General features: G+C 41.5%; 2 protein-coding genes across 10 annotated transcripts in view; both read right to left on the reverse strand.

Annotated features, from left to right (window-relative positions):
* LOC118361308 (potassium voltage-gated channel subfamily KQT member 5-like) overlaps nt 1-22,174 on the reverse strand; it is a 142,627-nt gene that overhangs the window by 39,849 nt on the left and 80,604 nt on the right. For 6 of the 9 annotated variants that reach the window (XM_052476713.1, XM_052476714.1, XM_052476721.1 and 3 more), the window contains one exon: nt 12,066-12,162. In XM_052476713.1, coding sequence (XP_052332673.1) covers nt 12,066-12,162 — 97 coding nt within the window. The remainder of the gene's footprint in view (nt 1-12,065; nt 12,163-22,174) is intronic. The other 3 variants (XM_052476732.1, XM_052476727.1, XM_052476720.1) reach the window with 1 other exon arrangement.
* The window catches only part of LOC127911022 (uncharacterized), a 197,263-nt gene that overhangs the window by 24,470 nt on the left and 150,619 nt on the right, over nt 1-22,174 (reverse strand). The window lies entirely within an intron of this gene.

Here is a 22,174-nt window from a genome sequence, read left to right on the forward strand (position 1 = left end):
AGCCACCTTTGCTGAATAAAGTTACCAGGGAGCGTTGGCTCACGTCAAATTCGTCATTGGAACCACTCAATATGATTGGTCATATAAAAACCTTGGGACCCAAATGCATAATGAGTTCTCTACCTCCCGCTTGTGGTGGTCTGGAGCAATGAAGCCGTGACGCTGGATACCTCTAAATCCTGTGGTGTAAGCACGCAACTTTTAAAGGAGGAACCACTGTACATCATGGATGGGGCTTTACACACGATGAAAGCATAGCTAAAGTAACGTAGGCCTGCCTATAATACATAGATAAAAAGAGAACATCAGCTCACTGTTTTGCTCCTTTCCAACTTGATATTTTAATAAAGATTTGGTAAATAAAATGTATTTCCAAGCAGTCTCACAAGCCAAACACTTTATCGACGATCTTGATGAGCTACTTGATTACATTTGGCAGGACAAAAAGAAAACAGACTTCATTGAGAGGAGGGTAGGCTATACTTAGTTTTTACATCTTGTTCCATGCGCATATGGGCAGTGTGCGTCCCGGCTGGATAGGCTGAGTTTCCGCTGTCAAAATTAATGCCATAACCAACTGCGTTACCGCTAAAACCAGCTTTTGGTTGGTCTTCCCTACCAGCACTGCCTGAACTTAGCACTTTGGATTTTTAACCTCTACAGCAGGGGTGTCAAAGTCAAATGGACGGAGGGCCAAATAAAAATTTAGCTACAAGCCGAGGGCCGGACTGTTCGAATGTTCATTGAAAAATTTTTTTTAAATGACGCATATAGTCTAGTGAACCTAATTGAACCTACTGAAAACCTAACAAATATATTCCAATATGATCAGATAAATAAAGCAATATTTTCTTATGGCTCTGTCAGTAATCTTTAATTTTCAACAGACACAAAAGACAAATTTCCTTTATATAAAAATTAACATGAACATTAAATGAAAGAAACCGGTATTCAAGGCACCATCAGTAGCCTATATTTTCTATTTTAGCAAAAGTGGGCTAAATTTACTTCAAAGAAAAAAACAATAATAGCAATTTTCTATCATCCACTCAACTGAAATATTTTTAAAATATAATTGGATTGAAATACAATAAAATAAAGTGCAAAAATCTATTAATCAAAAACAACACTTTGTTTAAGGAGAAGTAACATGCAGTGAAAACAAATATTAAACTTTAACTTTTAAACTTGAACTGAGTAAAAACTCTAAATATGTGATTGCACAGTAATGTTCACTTGTTTGAGGTTGAGGGTGATACTTGGTGGTGTCCCATCTTTTCCACAAGTTCATCAATGTTCGGGGTAAGGCTCTGAGCTGAGGAAATCTGAGCCTGAGGTGTTCAGCAAAGTCGACTTCTGTGTGATGTTTTGTTCAAGTTCATCAAAGAAAACAGTGGAACAACGATTGAGCAATATCGCAGCACCCACTGCCGCATATTTGCCCTCAGTGCATCATCATTGGAGGTCAAAAACTACACTCAACAGCAAATGCCAGCAGTTCCAACCTGCTTTTTGTGCTTCAAAGTCAGCTCTGCGTCGAAAGCAGCGGCAAGCATAATTTTATCACGCAGCTGGACTTCTCTTTCATGGTTGGGTCAGTGAAGTCAGTTTGGTTTTAAAATACCCAGCATTCAGATGACTCGTCTCGGAGTTGTGTTGTGTCTTTCCCTTTGCTGTCCAGAACAGAACTTAGCACAGCTCCATTTTCAAGGCTTTTTGACGCTTCCTGGTGTATGATACAATGATAAGCTGTCAGCTCACCTGTCGCGTTTTCCTCTTGCATCTTTTGATTTTTAACCCTACGCTTAGGCTGGAGTCCACTCCCGGATGAAAATTGACAACTGGGCAATGTCAGAAGAAATCAGTTAACCGTAAATGGCCGGGCTGATTTAGCGATCTCTTCTGCCAAAATAAAACTGGCCTTGACAGCAGCCTGGCCTTGTGATTTGGCTTTTGAACAGAGCCTGTAAAATTCCTCTGCCTTTTTGTAGCCTTTGTTCCATGTCCATATTCTTGTTTTTGTCCGCGTGTTTCGTTTCATAATGTCGTCTCAGATTATACTCTTTCAAAACTTTCTCCACAGAAGACACACAGGTTTTCCAGCTACCCCCACCCCTCAGGAAGATTGAGCTAACATAGGCGGTTTCGCTTCCTGGTGTATGATACATAACGTGATTGGCCTGAGGTGAGTAACAAGAAAATGTCCCAGGACATAGACATATCTGATATGGGCAGAAAGCTAAAAATATAAATCAAACTACACTGTCCAATTTACAGTAGCTATTACAGTGAAATAATACCATGCTATTGTTTGAGGAGAGTGCACAGTTACAGTATGAACATGTATTAATAAACCAGTTAGGCACGTTTGGGCAGTCTTGATACAACATTTTGAACAGAAATGCAATGGTTAATTGAATCAGTCTAATACTTTGCACAAACACTGATGCCAAAATTGAAATTGCACCTAACCTGGAATATTATATTTTGGCCTTTCTCTTGCATTTCAAAAGATGATGGGGAAAATGAGAGAAAAAAAACACTTTTTTCCCTTTGTATTATCTGTTACCAGATCTAATGTGTTATATTCTCCTACATTAATTTCACATTTCCACAAATGTTAAAGTGTTTCCTTTCAAATGGTATCAAGAATATGCATATCCTTGCTCCAAGTCCTGAGCTACAGGCAGTTAGATTTGGGTATGTCTGTCAAATCTGCTCCTGCAATGCCCTCTACCTTTCATCCTGTGTCTCCTTGACCTGCCACCCCTCCCCCAGTACTCTCTCTCGCACTCTCTCTGTGTGTGTGTGATTATGTGGGCAGAGACAGGTGTGCTGGGGTCAGAGCAGATCCACCGGCTGCAACCTGTTCCATAATCAAGACCTCTACAAATACTCAACCCTGCCACTTCCACGCTGCCAGATTGTAATCTCTGCTCAGTCAGTCTACATTTCTAGCTGTTTGTTACTATTCAGATCCTGTTGTGCCTGTTTTCCTCTACTCTACAGTTCTGCCAGGTCTGACTCTGGTTCCTGTCTCCAGTCCTACGTCTCCTCATCCTGCTACTCTGCCCTGGATTCCCCACTCTACTACTCCCCTGGATTCCCCTCCAGCCTGCTTACCCTGTCTCAACCCCTCTCGCAACCCCTCTCGCGCCAGCCTCAGCCTCCGCTCCTAGTTTCCAGCAACCTGCACGAGCTTCTCCTGACCTGCACTCATGTCCCCCCTGTGTCAAAAAATACCTTGGTTACTTCATCCCAGTCTGCTCGTCTGAGTCTGCTCGGGTTCCCGTTCCACTCCGCAAAACAATGTCATTTTAGGCTAAAAGTTTTTTTTAAAGGGTGCGATCCTTAAGAGGTTTTAAGGACACGCCTCAAATATTTTCCACCCCTCCCATCTAATCGCAAGCGTGCTGATGTTAGACAGGTAAAATGCAGAATCTGGTGTTAGGGCTGGAAAATGCCAGTGCTAGTTTTTTTTCCATGACGAAATTGCAAACTAACGTGCGTTTGACACTAGCACACCACATTAATGCCAGCCAAAAATGGAGCCCTAAAGGCGATGCATCTATTTGATGAGCATTTTGTAGCATGACAAATCTACTGTGGCAATTTAACCAACACTTTGTATGAATGAAAACTAATGTTGGTGTAACCTATTGTTATTTTATTTGTCTCCTATTTATGTTATCCAAAAGTGTCTGGTATAGTAATTTCTAAACAAGATCGGGGTTAACAGCCTTGATTCGGGCTTATGTATTAAAATGTGAAATTTTGGGCCTCCCGGGTGGCGCAGTGGTTAAGGGCGCTGTACTGCAGCGCCAGCTGTGCCACCAGAGACTCTGGGTTTGCGCCCAGGCTTCTGTCGTAACCGGACGCGACCGCGAGGTCCGTGGGGTGACGCACAATTGGCCTAGTGTCATCCGGGTTATAGAGGGTTTGGCCGGTAGGGAAATCCTTGTCTCATCGCGCACCAGCGACTCCTGTGGCGGGCCGGGCGCAGTGCGCGCTAACCAAGGTTGCCAGGTGCACGGTGTTTCCTCTGACACATTGGTGCGGCTGGCTTCCGGGTTGGATGGCACTGTGTTAAGAAGCAGTGCGGCTTGGTTGGGTTGTGTATCGGAGGATGCATGACTTTCAACCTTCGTCTCTTCCGAGCCCGTAAGGGTTGTAGCGATGAGACAAGAGAGTAGCTACTAAACAATTAGATAACATGAAATTGGGGGGTAAAATTCACAACAAAAAATAATAAGCATTTAAAGTGAAATTGTGTTTTTTACATTAGATAAAAGTAGAGACTCAGAGCTACAAATTTGTATATAATACACTTCATTTGAGGAACAATGGGAAAGTAATTCTGCATTGAACTTGTAACCCCACTTTGAGAAAATGGCCATAGAATATTTTTGGTACAATTACTGGAGAGCTCTTTTGTCTGCACCCATTCAGCATTGTTCACACCCTCCAAAGCCTTAGCCCCACCCATCTCTTTAAGGATTCACATGTGAGGTCATGTAGTGTGGTAAAGATTAAGACTAAAAGTAGTATCTTACAATAAGGAAACATTCCAGGTAAACAAAGTGTCCAGAAAAAATATTTTCTAAATATTAGATGGAATTTACCCAGACACACCTGTCTAAATTGATGGGTCATGTGAAAGAAATGATATTAACCCCCAGCCACATCTTGCTAAGTGGATAGGTCTCTACAGAACGTGTAGAGTACAGCTAAATGGTTACTTGCATAGTAGCAATATCAAAAATAATGCCAATATAAAGAACAATGTAACAAGTATCAATGCCAGTAGAGAACAAAATAATATACAGTATGTACAACAACAATATAAGTGATACTTGTGATGAGGTAGTTATATGCACACAATCAGGGGTAAAGTGGCTGAGCAACGTATGGCATGTGTGTTAGAAGACAGCCATGTGAATGTCCATAGAGGCACTGCAGATAGTGCTGATGACTGGGAACCCGCCACCAGTGGTGATCTGGTCCATCCGAATCAAGCACGAACAAGGGAATCTATATTCAGAGAGCCTGTTTCTGTCCTGCCATTGACGTTGGTGCAGCTAGCTAAACAATTAACCATAAACCCAATCTTTAGAGTACTAGCAATACAAACCGATTGTCATAGCTAGTTAAAGTTAACCAAATAGGTTCAATGTTAACATTAGGCTATAACTAGCAATGAAAATGGATTTCTGAGATAATATTAGTACACAGATCATACACTTAATGTTAACTAGCGAGCCAGCCACCTAATGCCAGCTAGCTAGGTAACAATAAGCTCTAACTTGCAATGAAAAAAAATTCTGACAAAATTAGAATCGTATAATATCTGAAAATGTAGCTAAACTCTTACCTGTTTACCTGGATGAATGCTTCACGGCAGACTGCAACCCTTTTCATTAAATAAGACGTCCTGTGTGGTTTCCGTTTTGTTTGTACAGCTTGCTTGGCCCGTTGTGTCAAGTCACTCTGGGTTACACTGACCGTGAGCAATGCCATAAGAATCATTACATTTAAGACATTTACATTTAAGTCATTTAGCAGACGCTCTTATCCAGAGCGACTTACAAATTGGTGCATTCACCTTATGACATCCAGTGGAACAGCCACTTTACAATAGTGCATCTAAATCTTTTAAGGGGGGGGGGGGTGAGAAGGATTACTTTATCCTATCCTAGGTATTCCTTAAAGAGGTGGGGTTTCAGGTGTCTCCGGAAGGTGGTGATTGACTCCGCTGTCCTGGCGTCGTGAGGGAGTTTGTTCCACCATTGGGGGCCAGAGCAGCGAACAGTTTTGACTGGGCTGAGCGGGAACTGTACCTCCTCAGTGGTAGGGAGGCGAGCAGGCCAGAGGTGGATGAACGCAGTGCCCTTGTTTGGGTGTAGGGCCTGATCAGAGCCTGGAGGTACTGAGGTGCCGTTCCCCTCACAGCTCCGTAGGCAAGCACCATGGTCTTGTAGCGGGGGCGAGCTTCAACTGGAAGCCAGTGGAGAGAGCGGAGGAGCGGGGTGACGTGAGAGAACTTGGGAAGGTTGAACACCAGACGGGCTGCGGCGTTCTGGATGAGTTGTAGGGGTTTAATGGCACAGGCAGGGAGCCCAGCCAACAGCGAGTTGCAGTAATCCAGACGGGAGATGACAAGTGCCTGGATTAGGACCTGCGCCGCTTCCTGTGTGAGGCAGGGTCGTACTCTGCGGATGTTGTAGAGCATGAACCTACAGGAACGGGCCACCGCCTTGATGTTAGTTGAGAACGACAGGGTGTTGTCCAGGATCACGCCAAGGTTCTTAGCGCTCTGGGAGGAGGACACAATGGAGTTGTCAACCGTGATGGCGAGATCATGGAACGGGCAGTCCTTCCCCGGGAGGAAGAGCAGCTCCGTCTTGCCGAGGTTCAGCTTGAGGTGGTGATCCGTCATCCACACTGATATGTCTGCCAGACAATCATCAAATCTTTCTCCCTTTCTGTCACGGATGCTATGGTTGCCCTTAGTTTGAAGATGTAATCCAGAGACAGGTGTTGCATAAAACAGCCTTCTGTGTTATCTTTTCATCTCCTTATCATACTTTGCTTCTACCGTACATTCTACTGATTTCAAAACTCGGTGAACTTCATCCGTGACAATAACACTGTTGATCGCTGTTTCTTCCCCATCTCTGTCATGAGAAGATTCTACAATGTCTTTTTCATTTAAAACATTTTTTAAAACCTAAATCAGGGATTTCCTCATTGTCTGGTTAATTTTCAGAGTCAAAGAGAGTCCGCATGGTACAATCGTCCTCCTGAAAGTAGTTCATCACAACGTTTTCCCACTGACCTTTGTCGATAGCGCTTGATAAATTCAGGGCAGCAATGTTATTGGGAGCATTAGCAACACATTTGCAGTTCTCCTTGGCTAAAGAAAAAACTACATTTTTTCTGTAGGATTATCTACACATAAAAGGATTATCTACACATAACGAGCAGCTCATTTTATAGACAGAAGATGCTACAGTGGTTCTTCCTGTAAAAGTTGCATCAAACTGCAGCACACCTTGCGGGCTACCGCAGAATTCTATGGCACGTTATTGAATTGTCAGACAGTGTTGCCATTAATGCTAGTTAGTGCTAGTTTGACACCCAGAGGGCATCTTCGAGAAGCATTTGACTTTTTGTAATATTAGCTGTACCTAGAGAATTTAAAACATTTTTGTAAGAACATAGTATATTGGATTGATTTTCAATGTAGCTTAATTAATTTGATTAATATTATGGTGTTTCTATTCCAAGAAAAATGAAAAATGAAACCCTCAGGGTTTCCGTTAGGAAAATATGGCGCTGTGCAATGTGACAGTTTCCACACCCTAATTGTAGGCTAACCAATAGCCAAACGGAGATTCATTGAAAATAAAAATCTCATTGATTTATCAAGACCAGTCCCCATGCTTGTCTCAGAGCAGTGCCCTCTTGACCTCTGAATGCTGTCTTTTCCCTTTTCCCCTTGCCTCTTCCATTACTTTTTCCATTAAACAACTATTTGTTTACCTTCATTAGCCTACAATATTTATGTCATTCAGTGATCTTTATTCCCATATTATTTCGTTATGGATCCATATTGAAAATGGCATGTGCAAGAGACAATATTTGGTGGTAATATTTTTCCTTTTAGAGACTATACATGGTGTCCAGGTCAGGATAACCAAAACATGTACTTATTAAAAGACTATCAGAAAGAATGTTGGTACATGTTTATTTTGATCCAAAGCCATGAATTAGTGAGTCACTAAGCTTTATGTAGGTGCCGAGGCTATATGACTGAGTCACTCAGCTTCATGTAGGTGCCGAGGCTATATGACTGAGTCACTCAGCTTTATGTAGGTGCCGAGGCTATATGACTGAGTCACTCAGCTTTATGTAGGTGCCGAGGCTATATGACTGAGTCACTCAGCTTCATGTAGGTGCCGAGGCTATATGACTGAGTCACTCAGGGCCCTAACTACTAGATCACCCCAGGCTACGATTGAACACAAATTTGACAGTTAATTCGAAACACTTCACACTTGTATGTCATAGCCTAGGGGAGTAGAGACCAATATCTATCTTGTGTTATTAAGCTAGATAAAATTATGGTTATGAATGTGTATGGTTGCATTTCAGATACATTTTTGTACATTTGAATGTTGCAGTAATAGGACCTAGGCCTACTGTATACCGTATGAGCAAGAGAGAATATTATTTTGATAGCAGGCTTGATCCCAATGGAGAAAACGAGCACTGCTAATTTTCAAGGAATCACGAGGCTCACTTGAATTTCCTGAGGCAACAGGAAAAGTATCTACGACAAAAGAGTGATCTAGTTAAGATCCGACATCTGTAGCATCACTGATTGCTAACTTGATAAGGCATAGCTGCAGTAGATTAAATGGAATGTCCATAATTGTTGAGTTTTAATTTCTGTGGTCCTGCGAAATAACAAGAAAGCAATCAGGAAGATTAGTATGCAGAGTCATGAGTCTACATTGTTTCACTTCAACACACACATGTACAGTTCACACACGCATGCACACATACATACACTTTGCTCAGCATGTGCTTTGTTGCTTCTTATGAGATGCAGTTAGAGGCAGACCGAGTAATTCATATGATTGCAATCCATCAGTGCCAAACGTAGCAGGGATGCTCTAATTGCGGTGTATGATAAAACATGATACGGATCTTCACACGCACTCAGCACACACGTCAGCTACCCTTGAATTTCTGAAAATGCACACATTTAAATATATGCACAGCAAATTGATCAGGGTAACCTAGCGTTGCTTTTTCAGTGTAACATTTTTTTGTGTTGATTCAGGTGTGACATTAACACTTATTGGTGTAAAAGAACCCCAGTGTTTGTGTTAATAACCAGTTAAACCAAAACCACACACATCATGATCATATTTCCCAGCATGCTCTAGTCCAGGTAGATTTTTTGAATAGTTTGTTTCAATATATATTATTTTGCGTGTACATTGATCAATTGATGAATTAATCTTATGCTACTCAAAAATAAACAACATACATTATTCTAAACTAAGCCAATCTGTTAGTTTAACTTATTTCACCTGTTACTGAAATGGTTGTTTCAGTTTATACAGTGGTGGATAAAGTACCCAATTGTTGTACTTGAGTAAAAGTTAAGCTACCTTAATAGAAAATTACTTATGTAAAAGTCACCCAGTAAACTACTACTTGAGTAAATGTCTAAAAGTATTTGGTTTTAAATATACTTAAGTATGAAAAGTAAATGAAAGTGCAAAAATATAACACTCCAACACAAAATTGACTAACGAAGCATTTGTGTTCAGTGAGTCCTCCAGATCAGAGGCAGTAGGGATGACCAGGGATATTCTCTTGATAAGTGTGTTCCTTTGACCATGTTCCTGTCCTGCTAAGCATTCCAAATGTAATGAGTACTTTTGGGTGTCAGAAAAAATGTATGGAGTAAAAAGTGCATTATTTTCTTTAGGAATGTAGTGAATGAAGTAAAATAAAATGTTAACCTAAGTACTTTACACCACTGAGTTTAGATGCTTTAGGTATTCTCATACCTTAGTCTTCTCAACCCTGGAAGTCATTCTGAACGCAGGTTGTGGGTGAATGAACAATCTAAATGTTAGATATTCCCACTCTGGCTGGATTCCAATAGGAATTACACATACATTTGCAAGCCAGCATAATGTGACTTGCAGGCCTGATGTGGCCCATAAACCATGAGTTTCAGGCCAATATATTAGGGTAAAACAAGGCCCTGAAAATAAAGTACATAGTCTTAATTTAATTTTAGTGAAAACATTTATTCACTTAGTTCTCACTTGGTGAAGGCCACAGGACTGAAAATAAATGAATGCAACAAACATGTCTCTGTCACTAAAAAATACAGTCATGGGTCGTAACAATTCACTCCAAAGGCAAGGCATACTGGGAAATATGTCAATTAGGCTTTACATCAAGCAGTGTGTTAATTTAACACTGAAAGGTGTGGACCAGTATAGACATGGGAACAGTTGATACTGAAACATGCTGTGTGTATATGTATATGTCCTAGCGTCCTGTCCAGGGGGTGTACTTCTACATCAAGCTGCCTCATTCTGACACAGGAGATAGAGTCCTGCCCCTATGGGCCAATTTGGCTAGGACAAGGCTTACTTACAGTTGAAGTCGGAAGTATACATACACCTTATCTAAATACATTCAAAACCCCAGTTTTTCACAATTCCTGACATTTAATCCTAGTAAAAAGGCCATGTCTTAGGTCAGTTAGGATCACCACTTTATTTTAGGAATGTGAAATGTCAGAATAATAGTAGAGGGAATTATTTATTTCAGCTTTTATTTCTTTCATCACATTCCCAGTGGGTAGGAGGTTTACATACACTCAATTCGTATTTGGTAGCGTTGACTTTAAATTGTTTAAACTTGGATAACACTTTTCGGGTAGCCTTCCACAAGCTTCTTACAATAAATTGAGTGAATTTTGGCCCATTCCTCCTGACAGAGCTGGTGTAACAGAGTCAGGTTTGAAGGCCTCCTTGCTCGCACATGTTTTTCAGTACTGCCCACAAATGTTCTATAGGATTGAGGTCAGGGCTTTGTGATGGCCACTCCAATACCTTAACTTTGTTGTCCTTAAGCCATTTTACCACAACTTTGGAAGTATGCTTGGGGTCATTGTCCATTTGGAAGACCCATTTGCAACCAAGCTTTAACGGCCTGACTGATGTCTTGAGTTGTTGCTTAAATATATCCACATCATTTTCCTTCCATCATTTTCCTTCCTCATATTTTGTGAAGTGCACTAGTCCCTCCTGCAGCAAAGCACCGCAACATGATGCTGCCACCCCCGTGCATCATGGTTGGGATGGTGTTCTTCGGCATGCAAGCCTCCCCCTTTTTCCTCCAAACATAACGATGGTCATTATGGCCAAACAGTTCCAGTTTTGTTTCATCAGACCAGAGGACATTTCTCCAAAAGCACAATGTTTGTCCCCATGTGCAGTTGCAAACCGTACTGTGGCTTTTTTATGGCGGTTTTGGAGCAGTGGCTTCTTCCTTGCTGAGCGGCCTTTCAGGTTATGTTGATATAGGACTTGTTTTACTGTGGATATAGATACTTTTGTACCTGTTTCCTCCAGCATCTTCACAAGGTCTTTTGCTGTTTTTCTGGGATTGATTTGTACTTTTCGTGCTAAAGTACGTTAATCTCTAGGATACAGAACTCGTCTCCTTCCTGAGCGGTATGACAGCTGCGTGGTCCCATTGTGTTCATACTCGTGTACTATTGTTTGTACAGATGAATGTGGTACCTTCAGGCATTTGGAAATTGCTCCCAAGGATGAACCAGACTTGTGGAGGCCTAGAATTCTTTTTCTGAGGTCTTGGCTGATTTATTTTGATTTTCCCATGATATCAAGCAAAGAGGCACTGAGTTTGAAGGTAGGCCTTGAAATACATCCACAGGTACACCTCCAATTGACTCAAATGATGTCAGTTAGCCTATCAGAAGCTTCTAAAGCCATGACATCATTTTCTGTAACTTTCCAAGCTGTTTAAAGGCACAGTCAACTTAGTGTATGTAAACTTCTGACCCACTGGAATTGTGATACAGTGAATTATAAGTGAAATAATCTGTCTGTAAACAATTGTTGGAAAAATGACTTGTGTCATGCATAAAGTAGATGTCCTAACCGACTTGCCAAACTATAGTTTGTTAACAAGAAATGTGTGGAGTTGTTGAAAAATGAGTTTTAATGACTCCAACCTAAGTGTATGTAAACTTCGACTTCAACTGTACTTCTTACTTATACGTCCAGCAGCCTTGAGGGAAAATGTAGTGGCATAAGACATAAGGCACTCATGCTGCTTGGGAACTCTGCTGGACTCTGACACTGATTCAATAAGTGTTGTATTGAAAACAGAGTTCCGCATAGAATAGTGTTTATTATCCTACAGATCTGATCCACTGAGAAACAGAGAGACATCCACATGCACACACAAGGACAGTAAGGCAAGTGGCAGTATATCCTTACACTCACCAGGATGAGCAGACAGTGGTTGGACAGGTCTTGATGGGCAGGGATTGTGGAGAACACTGACAGGACCAGACAGCCAAACACCAAGATGAACCTGGGTGAGAGAAACACGCAAACTCTACATTAGATAATAAATATAACACCTACAGATAATACACACAAATATGTACAGTTTAAGTCGGAGGTTTACATACACCTTAGCCAAATACATTTAAAATCAGTTTTTCACAATTCCTGACATTTAATCCTAGTCCTGTTTTAGGTCAGTTAGGAACACCACTTTATTTTAAGAATGTGAAATGTCAGAATAATAGTAGAAAGAATTATTTATAAAATTGTTTAAAACTTGGGTCAAACGTTTCGGGTAGCCTCCCACAAGCTTCCCACAATAAGTTGGGTGAATTGTGTCCCATTCCTCCTGACAGAGCTGGTGTAACTGTGTCAGGTTTGTAGGCCTCTTTGTTCACACACGCTTTTTCAGTTCTGCCCACAAATTTTCTATAGGATTGAGGTAAGGGCTTTATGATGGCCACTCCAATACCTTGACTTTGTTGTACTTAAGCCATTTTGCCACAACTTTGGAAGTATGCTTGGGGTCATTGTTCATTTGGAAGACCCATTTGCAACCAAGCTTTAACTTCCCGACTGATGTCTTGAGATTTTGCTTAAATATATCCACATCATTTTCCTTCCTCGTGAAGCCATCTATTTTGTGAAGTGCACCAGTCCCTCCTGGGGCAAAGCACCCCCACAACATGATGCTGCCACCCCTGTGATTAGTGGTTGGGATGGTTTTCTTCGGCTTGCAAGCCTCCCCCTTTTCCCTCCATACATAACGATGGTCATTATGGCCAAAGAGTTCTATTTTTGTTTCATCAGACGAGAGGACATTTCTCCAAAAAGTATGATCTTTGTCCCCATGTGCAGTTGCAAACCGTAGTCTGGCTTTTTTTATGGAGGTTTTGGAGCAGTGGTTTCTTCCTCGCTGAGCGGTTTTTCAGGTTATGTCGATATAGGACTCGTTTTACTGTGGAAACAGATACTTTTGTACCTGTTTCCTCCAGCATCTTCACAGGGTCCTTTGCTGTTGTTCTGGGATTGATTTGCACTTTTCGCACCAAAGTACATTCAGCTTTAGGAGATAGAACTTGTCTCCTTCCTGAGCGGTATGACGGCTGCGTGGTCCCATGGTGTTTATACTTGCGTACTATTGTTTGTACAGATGAACATGGTAACTTCAGGCGTTTGGAAATTGCTCCCAAGGATGAACCAGACTTGTGGAGGTCTACACATTTTTTCTGAGGTTTTGGCTGATTTATTTGGATTTTCCCAAGATGTCAAGCAAAGAGGCACTGATTCTGAAGGTAGGCCTTGAAATAGATTCACAGGTACACCTGACTCAAATTATGTCAATTAGCCTATCAGAAGCTTCTAAAGCCATGACATAATTTTCTGGAATTTTCCAAGCTGTTTAAAGGCACAGTCAACTTTGTGTATGTAAACTTCTGACCCACTGGAATTGTGATACAGTGAATAAGTGAAATAATCTGTTTGTAAACTATTGTTGGAAAGATTACTTGTGTCATGCACAAGGTAGATGTCCTAAAAGACTTGCCAAAACTATAGTTTGTTAACAAGAAATATGTGGAGTGGTGGAAAAATGAGTTTTAATGACTCCAACCTAAATGTATGTAAACTTCTGACTTCAACTGTATGTAGTAAAACATCTTTATTACTGTAATGAGGATGAAACTGCAGATACAGAAAACTATCCCTGATCATCAACTAGATTCAGTCGTGGGGCGATTTTTTCTGGAGCGGATGGTCGGGGGGGCAGAACATAATTACAAATAATTTGTAGACTGCAAATTGACCGCAAGAAGCCCAAACAGATATAATGTTTGACCAAAACATAATCATTTCAAACCTTACTTACATTTGTTTATGATCACGTGTCTCTCTATTATGTGTAGGAATACTTGGGAACAAATTTCTCAAATGAAAATAACTTTAGCTGATTTCCTGGTGTTTTTAGAGTCTTTTGTGTCCAACAATGAAAATTTCACACAATTAAAAAATGTTTTTTTTGGCTCAGAAAATTTAGGGGGCCAAATAAAACCACCCACGGGCCAAATTCGACCCACAGGCCACCAGTTGGTGTACCCTGGGGTATGAGGATCTAGAACGCTAAAGTAATGAGTTGAACAACTGTGGGGACAGAAACAGATACAGAGACGGAGCTGTAGAAAGCAGCTGAATCTTACAGAGTGGAAGGAAACTGCTGGCCAATTCCAGATGTAGGATCTTAATTTGACCACTCTTTTGTTGCTGAGAATTTTCCTTACGTAGATGAGCTCCACGATTTACATAAATTCACTAAAAACCCATACTAACACACGGTTATATCAACAACATTATTGCACTTTTCATGTTGCCTACTTTAGCCCCAGCTAATAACCTAACTACTGACAAAGCAGCATTGTGGACTAAATGTTCAAATCCTGTTGCTGCAGGATTATTTTTGCTGTGACAATATAGGTGAAATTAAGATCCTGCACCTGTAGATGTTTATCCAGCTGAACTAGCAGTTGACATAGAATCAAAGTGTGAGATGATTCATCTGTGTCAAAAATGTTTTTCCTCTATCTTCCTCTCCTGCTCATCTCCATCTTTATTTCTGTGTTTTTACCCCTCTTCCATATCTCTTTCTCTCTAAGTAAATCCACTCTGTGGCTGGTACGGGATTTTTCATTTGCAGTAAAAAGGCAATTTGTCATCTTGTCAAGAGTGAACAAGATGCATGTTGTTATTCTCTTAGTCTGATGACTTGCTCGTCTCAGCCTCTGCTATGTGTGTGTGTGTGTGTGTCACTCACTCTGTATTCTTAAATCTTATCTAATCTCCACATAGCTCTGGGGTTTAACGTATTAATTGGTGTGTCTGTTTCTCTGTGCGTGTGTGTCTGTATGTGTGTCTGACTGTTTTTATCTGTGCGGTATGACGGTAAAAACGAGAAAAAAAGCAGGGATACTACTGGAGGATGATGCTAATAAGTGGCTTGGAGAGAAATTCACTATGTATTTACCTTTGTGTTGCATCTCTCACCCCTCATCCCCCTTCCCGCTTAGTCCTCACGCTTAGTCCCCTCTCTCCCCTCTCCTGGAGCTGAACTCCCCCCTTCCTCTTAGAAGGTGATTCAGAACATCATTTATTTTCCATGGGATTAATGTGAAATATTAGGGTGAGTAAAGGGCTGTCGGCGGTCCACTCCAGGCTGAGTTATACCTGGAGGGGGAGGTGAGTTAGGGCATGGTTTGGACCTAACGGCCCAGCAACATCTGGTTTTGATAGAGTAGCAGACACTAATAGGCCTTTACTGTCAGACAGGCCATGCACGGACACCAGATCCGCTCCCAGCTGCTGCTGCTCAGAGAGAGAGCGAGAGAGAGTGTGTGTGTGGGTGTGTGTGCTGTGGATGAAGAAAGTTTCAAACTTTTTATAGGCTTGATCTTATACAATAATACAGATAAATTATACATTTCACAGGATCAATCGGACATAATTTGGAATCAACAATGGGTTGTCATTTGTCGGCACCATTGGAACAGAACCCCTCCCTATTGTGAAATAACAATGTGTGTCTTGACCTGGGGAGGGACTTTGTGTGTGGCGGCGTGCAGGCGTCACCACCACAACCCACCATGCGTCATTACACTTCGATAACCTGACAGTATGACACCTCTTTGACTAATGACTTCATCGATGACTGGACCAATCAACCAATCCAAGGTGGATAAATCACTGCCATGATTGGACAGTAACAGGCTTTTGGATTACGTGTATTGGATGGCTTTTGTAACTTGTTGTGTCTAACCTGCTTGTGGCTGATATGGTGTATGTAAATTGTATATCCCTGCAACTGTCAGAGACACACAAAAAAAACAGAGCGACAGAGACAGACACGAAGAGAGAGAGAGAGAGACAAAAACAGAGGCAGAGAGACAGAAACAGACACAAAGAGACAGGCAGACAGACAGAGCCAGAGACGGAGAGGTGAAGTGCCTCACTCTCTCCTCTGGTAATGATGAGTGCATGGAAGAGCAGAGACAAAACCATATACAGCCAAAACGCCCCCCAACCTAATGCCCTCTTAATGAAATGGAACAGCCAACGTGAGAGTGTAAACGCCCTAGGAGTGTGTTCTGTTGGAGTGCCACTCTGTTTCCCTGACATAGGGGGATGTGGCTGGGGAGACGGCTTTTGGTCAGGGTGAAAGTGGAGAAGGCAAATAGTGCAGTTTCTAGCTAACCATGCCTTGTAGGTCCATTTAATATCCATTTTTACCGTTAGTGATTATTCCGCCCCAAATAGTCTGCTTTTGTCAATACTCCACAAGCAACATTATAGAATGGACTGACACACACACAAAACACATTTTACCATCCTGTTTCATCTGGGCCGTGAATCTCCCTTAAGCGGACTCATCCAACTGGGCGAAGATTTAGGAGCAGAAATACAGCTGTGTGTGTGTATGTGTGTGTGTGTGTGTGTGTGTGTGTGTGTGTGTGTGTGTGTGTGTGTGTGTGTGTGTGTGTGTGTGTGTGTGTGTGTGTGTGTGTGTGTGTGTGTGTGTGTGCGTGCGTGAATGACAGAGAATGTGTGTATAATGTATAATATTAATATCCTGTGTGTGTGTGTGTGTGTGTGTGTGTGTGTGTGTGTGTGACTGTTCAGCTACGTGAGAGGTCAGTGTTTTCCACACCATACTGCCTGGTATCATTATCTATTTCCTCCTTTCTTTCTATGCCAGCCATGCATTCCCCTTCAATCAGAAAGAAAGTGGGAGGGAGGGGAGAATAAGGCAAGTGCTAAAAATACAAACAAAAGAGAGAAAACTAAAAGGATACGGAGGACAAGAGAGTGTGAAATTGCAACACTAAGACCTTATTGTAATTTCAACAGTAAAACACTGTAGAATGCACAGTAAAATACCATAAATGTGTTTTACAGCATTAATGCATTATGGGCAAAATTCAGAAAAATATTGTTATTAACTGTATTTAGAAGCCTCCTGTAAAAATGACTCTAACATACTGTATTTCTTTACAGTAATAGCTTATGCCTACTGTAGAATAAAATGATCTGTTTCAGGCACCAACCTCATGCTGTCAGGTGAGACACATGAAGCTCAGACTATTTTAATAAATATCTTTTTGAAGCAGCGGTGAAGTGGAATAATATTTTCAGCAGCTGCGGGGTTAGGTACCTTGGCTTGTTTATAAGTATCTTTATTACTAGTTGAGTTACTGCATGTTTTCTTTGCTAACCTAGCTAGCTATTTAGCTCAAGTTGACACCAGCCATTTCAGCTGCTCTAAATTGCTCGTAAGTATATTACTGTGCGACCTAGAAAAAAATCACCCAGATAATAATTGACAGACAGGTTTCACCATTACTACAGAGAAATGGCTTGTTTGTAGCAGTTCAAAAGATATTACCAATATATTACCGGTGCAGCGTTTCTTAATGGGGATTGACGGGCTGCATTACACATACCGGTAAACCACGTTGTGGGCCGTACTTGCGAGCCACTAAAGCGGATGAGAATGAACAGTGCACCAGTGTTGTATCGAGTTGCCTGTCGACCTAAGGTGCATCTATCACAGTGTCCGTAGCTAGTAACGTGGCCAATTTTTTTCCTCCCTCCGATGATTATATTTCAAGAAGGGTGGCAGCCTACACAAGAAATAACTCACATCGGTAACCATCTAGATGTCACTGTGATATAGTCTATTAGTCAATGGGGAGAGCATGAACTGCAACAACACCGGGACACAGTGTCCTCCTCAACCTCGTGGGATTTGATTCACGCGCCTCTCAGCTGAGCGACATTTGGCATCGTGTTGCAGGCCAAGAGTGTCCGTATACCCTCGCCCCACTAACCATTTGTTAAATAAAAGGTCAAAAAATGGCTTCTTCCATGTTTTTTCTGATTAGGCCTAGTCCAAAACAATCTTATGCACGGACTAGCCTCTGTTCTGTTCAGTTTGAGAAGGTCAACTTTGATAGCTTGCTACCACTATAATTGATTTTATAAAAATAAAAAAACATTTACCCATGATGTATTTATTAGAGTTATTGACTTCACAATTAACCAGATTCGAGTAACTTACATTGTGGTGCTGAAACTGGAAGCAGCATCTGTGGCGTAATCAATCGAAAATGGACAGCTCATGGTGCTGAAAGTAGACACATTCGAGCAGGCATAATTCATTTCAAACGTCTTCATTTTAATTAGACTTGACTTAGAACAATATGGCTTTGTGTTGGATCCTATTTCTCCCTATTTAAGAAATAAAAGGTAGGCCTACCTGTTTGACAGACAAAATTAAGCTAGAGGCTGCTATACCCATAGATTCGTCAGTCAATTCCTCCACTCACTTTTTAAACAGCCTACCTCTGTGTCAGTGAAGGGCTCTTAAGTTAAAACCAAGACCCGAATTGTGGTGTGCCACAGGCACAGGCCTACCCCTTGTTAGTGTAAGATCCTATTATATGAAGTGATCTATAACAGTGCTTTGGTCCGCAGTGCTTTATGATAGAAACAAGCTCTAAAATACCCGGGAAGACATGACTCCGATGCATATGGGGATATCATTGTTTCGTTTCTTTGACATTCAGAGGCTGAGCTACTATCTGCTATAGCCGAGGAGACAAAAAAAATGTAATTTGCTTGGGAAGTAAATTGAATTGTGTCACTATCAATTGATTAAGCTATTCACTGTCTGTACAATAGAAGATGTTTAAATCCAGACAGATTTCAGGGAAACACATGTGACCTTCTCGTTGGGTTAAGCCACGGAAGAAGAGTAGACACTAGTTAAAGCTTAAATTTTTCTAACTTTTGAAAGTACCATGCTCAGATTCCTAATGACGTCTCAGATGTAATTATTTGCAAACAGGGAAAATGTCATTGCGAACGAGACACACTGGTTTGGAATTGGAGAAATATGATAAGATGAGCACATTGGCCTATTTCTCTGTCCATTCTTAGCCTGTAATTTTGGTAATTTGTGTGGTATTAAAAAAGATTGTGCTAATATGTAAAACAATGTAATTTTGCTTCACAGCAGAGATGCTGTAATATATTACACAATACTGTTTCACTACTGTAAAACATAGATACACTGAGTGTATAAAACATTAGGAACACCTTCCTAATATTGAGTTGCACCCCCGTTTGCCCTCAGAACAGCCTTAATTCATCGGGGGTAAGGGCTATAAGGTGTCAAAAGCTGTCCACAGGGATGCTGGCCCATGTTGACTCAAATGCTTCCCACAAATGTGTCAAGTTGCCTGGATGTCCATTTGGTGGTGGACCATTCTTGATACAAATGGGAAACTGTTGCGTGTGAACCACCCAGCAGCCTTGCAGTTCTTGACACAAACCGGTGCGCCTGGCACCTACTAACATACCACATTCATAGACACTTAAATCTTTTGTCTTGCCCATTCATCCTCTGAATGGCACACATACAGTGGTTTGTGAAAGTATTCACCTCCCCCGGCATTTTTCCTATTTTGTTGCCTTACAACCTGGAATTAAAAGCGATTTTGGGGGGGGGGTTGAATCATTTGATTTACACAACATGCACACAACACTTTGAAGGTGCAAAATATATTTTTTGTGAAACAAACAAGATAAAAGACAAAAAAACTGAAAACTTGAGAGTGCATAACTATTCACCCCCCAAAGTTAATACTTTGTAGAGCCACCTTTTGCAGCAATTACAGCTGCAAGTCTCTTTGGGGTGCGTCTCTATAGGCTTGGCACATATAGCCACTGGGATTTTTACCCATTATTCAAGGCAAAACTACAAAACCTATTCTCCCTCAGGAGACTGAAAAGATTTGGCACGGGTCCTCAGATCCTCAAACGGGTCTACAGCTGCACCATCGAGAGCATGGTTGCATCACTGCCTGGCGTGGCAACTGCTCGGCTTCCGACTGCAAGGCACTACAGAGGGTAGTGTGTACGGCCCAGTATATCACTGGGGCCGAGCTTCCTGCCATCCAGGACCTCTATACCAGGCGGTGTCAGAGGAAGGCCCTAAAAATTGTCAAAGGCTCCAGCCACCTTAGTCATAGACTGTTCTCTCTGCTACTGCACGGCAAGCGGTACCGGAGTGCCAAGTCTATATCCAAGAGGCTTCTGAACAGCTTCTACCCCCAAGCTATAAGACTCCTGAACATCTAATCAAATGGCTACCCAGACTATTTTCATTGCCCCCCTCTTTTATGCCGCTGCTACTCTCTGGTATTATCTATTTATAGTCACTTTAATAACTCTACCTACATGTACATATTACCTCAATTACCTTGACTAACCGGTGCCCTTGCACATTGACTTTGTACCGGTACCCCCTGTATATAGTCTCGATATTATTATTTTACTGCTGCTCTTTAATTACTTGTTCCTTATTCTTTTTTAACTGCATTGTTGGTTAGGGGCTTGTAAGTAAGCATTTCACTATGAGGTGAATTCGGCACATGTGACTAATAAACTTGAATTTGATTTGATTTAAAAGGTGACATCAATAATGCATTATAGCTTTCACCTAGATTCCCCTGCTCAGTCTGTCATGGAAAGAGCAGGTGCACCTAATGTTTTATAGCCTCACTGTATATTATAGCATCTCTGCTGTAATGCTAAATAAAAATAAAAAACATCTGGTGCCAGTATAATGCTATACATTTACAGGGAAAGGTTTTACAGTGAACTTCACTTACGCACTTTTCTATGTACAGTTACTGTATAACAGACTATCACTATCCAATACTGACTGATGATAATTATGTTCGTGCCGCACATGTGAACATGTGGAGTGAAATTAGAAAGGCTTCTTAGGGTAACGGTGCAGATATATATGATATTTCTAACATTCTGCTGTAAATACACTCTTTCTATCCCTAAAAAGTAGACCAGCATGAGAGACGATACAACAGCATAACGTGTGTGTGTGTGTGTGTGTGTGTGTGTGTGTGTGTGTGTGTGTGTGTGTGTGTGTGTGTGTGTGTGTGTGTGTGTGTGTGTGTGTGTGTGTGTGTGTGTGTATGTGTGTGTGTGTGATTGCTTTCCTAGATTTTCCCACTGATGTAAGAGACAAATGAAAGCTGGCCCAGAGTTTGTTTGGGTCTGGGGATAGAGATGGAAGGAGAGAGACGAGAAGAGTTAAGAAGGGAGAAGAGATATGAGAAAGTGAGAGGCACAGACTTACTGTCTCCTTGCCAAGAGTCTATTAGTTCATCCCTGTGTTTATCAAGTGAAGTGTAGTAACTTACCTGCTGATGGCAGCGATCAAGCACACGGTTTTATTTCTAAGCAACTACTTCACAAAACACACCAGGGCCAAAGCCACTGGACGGAGCAGAGAGACGTTCTCCAAAATGAAAAACCACAACCCCTCAGCGTTCCACATTTTCTCCAAATGTCGTACATTCATATTCTTCCTATTAACAGTGAACTGAAACGTATGTAGATCCCTTGGTTAAATAAGAGACATTCTAATGGCACTAGTAGAGTCAATCACAACCATGTTACAGTGATGCATACTGTGCTGGAAAACAAGTGGATTTCATTTCCTACGCCCAGGTTCTATATCTGATAGGTTTTTATAGGTAAGCTGTTCTATAATAGTGATTTAAAGTTCAGAGCTCATCATTCAGACTATGAGAGAGAGAGAGAGAGAGAGAGAGAGAGAGAGAGAGAGAGAGAGAGAGAGAGAGAGAGAGAGAGAGAGAGAGAGAGAGAGAGAGAGAGAGAGAGAGAGAGAGAGAGAGAGAGAGAGAGAGAGAGAGAGAGAGAGAGAGAGAGAGAGAGAGAGAGAGAGAGAGAGCTATAATGAACCAGTGCAGTGGCCAAATTTCCATGATGCTGCATGAGGCTTTGAAGTTGCAGTCAAGGGGGCAGTGCGGGCTCTTAAGTTAAGTGCGTGTGAGAGAGAGAGAGTAGGTTGTGTAGAGCTGGAGGGAAAAAAGTATAATTGTGCAACAGGTGTGTAACACTGGATGTTACAGCAAAGGGTTGCAAAGTGGAGAGCTTTCACT

Source organism: Oncorhynchus keta, chromosome 2 (genome assembly GCF_023373465.1).
Source record: "Oncorhynchus keta strain PuntledgeMale-10-30-2019 chromosome 2, Oket_V2, whole genome shotgun sequence".
Taxonomy (NCBI): Eukaryota; Metazoa; Chordata; class Actinopteri; order Salmoniformes; family Salmonidae; genus Oncorhynchus; species Oncorhynchus keta.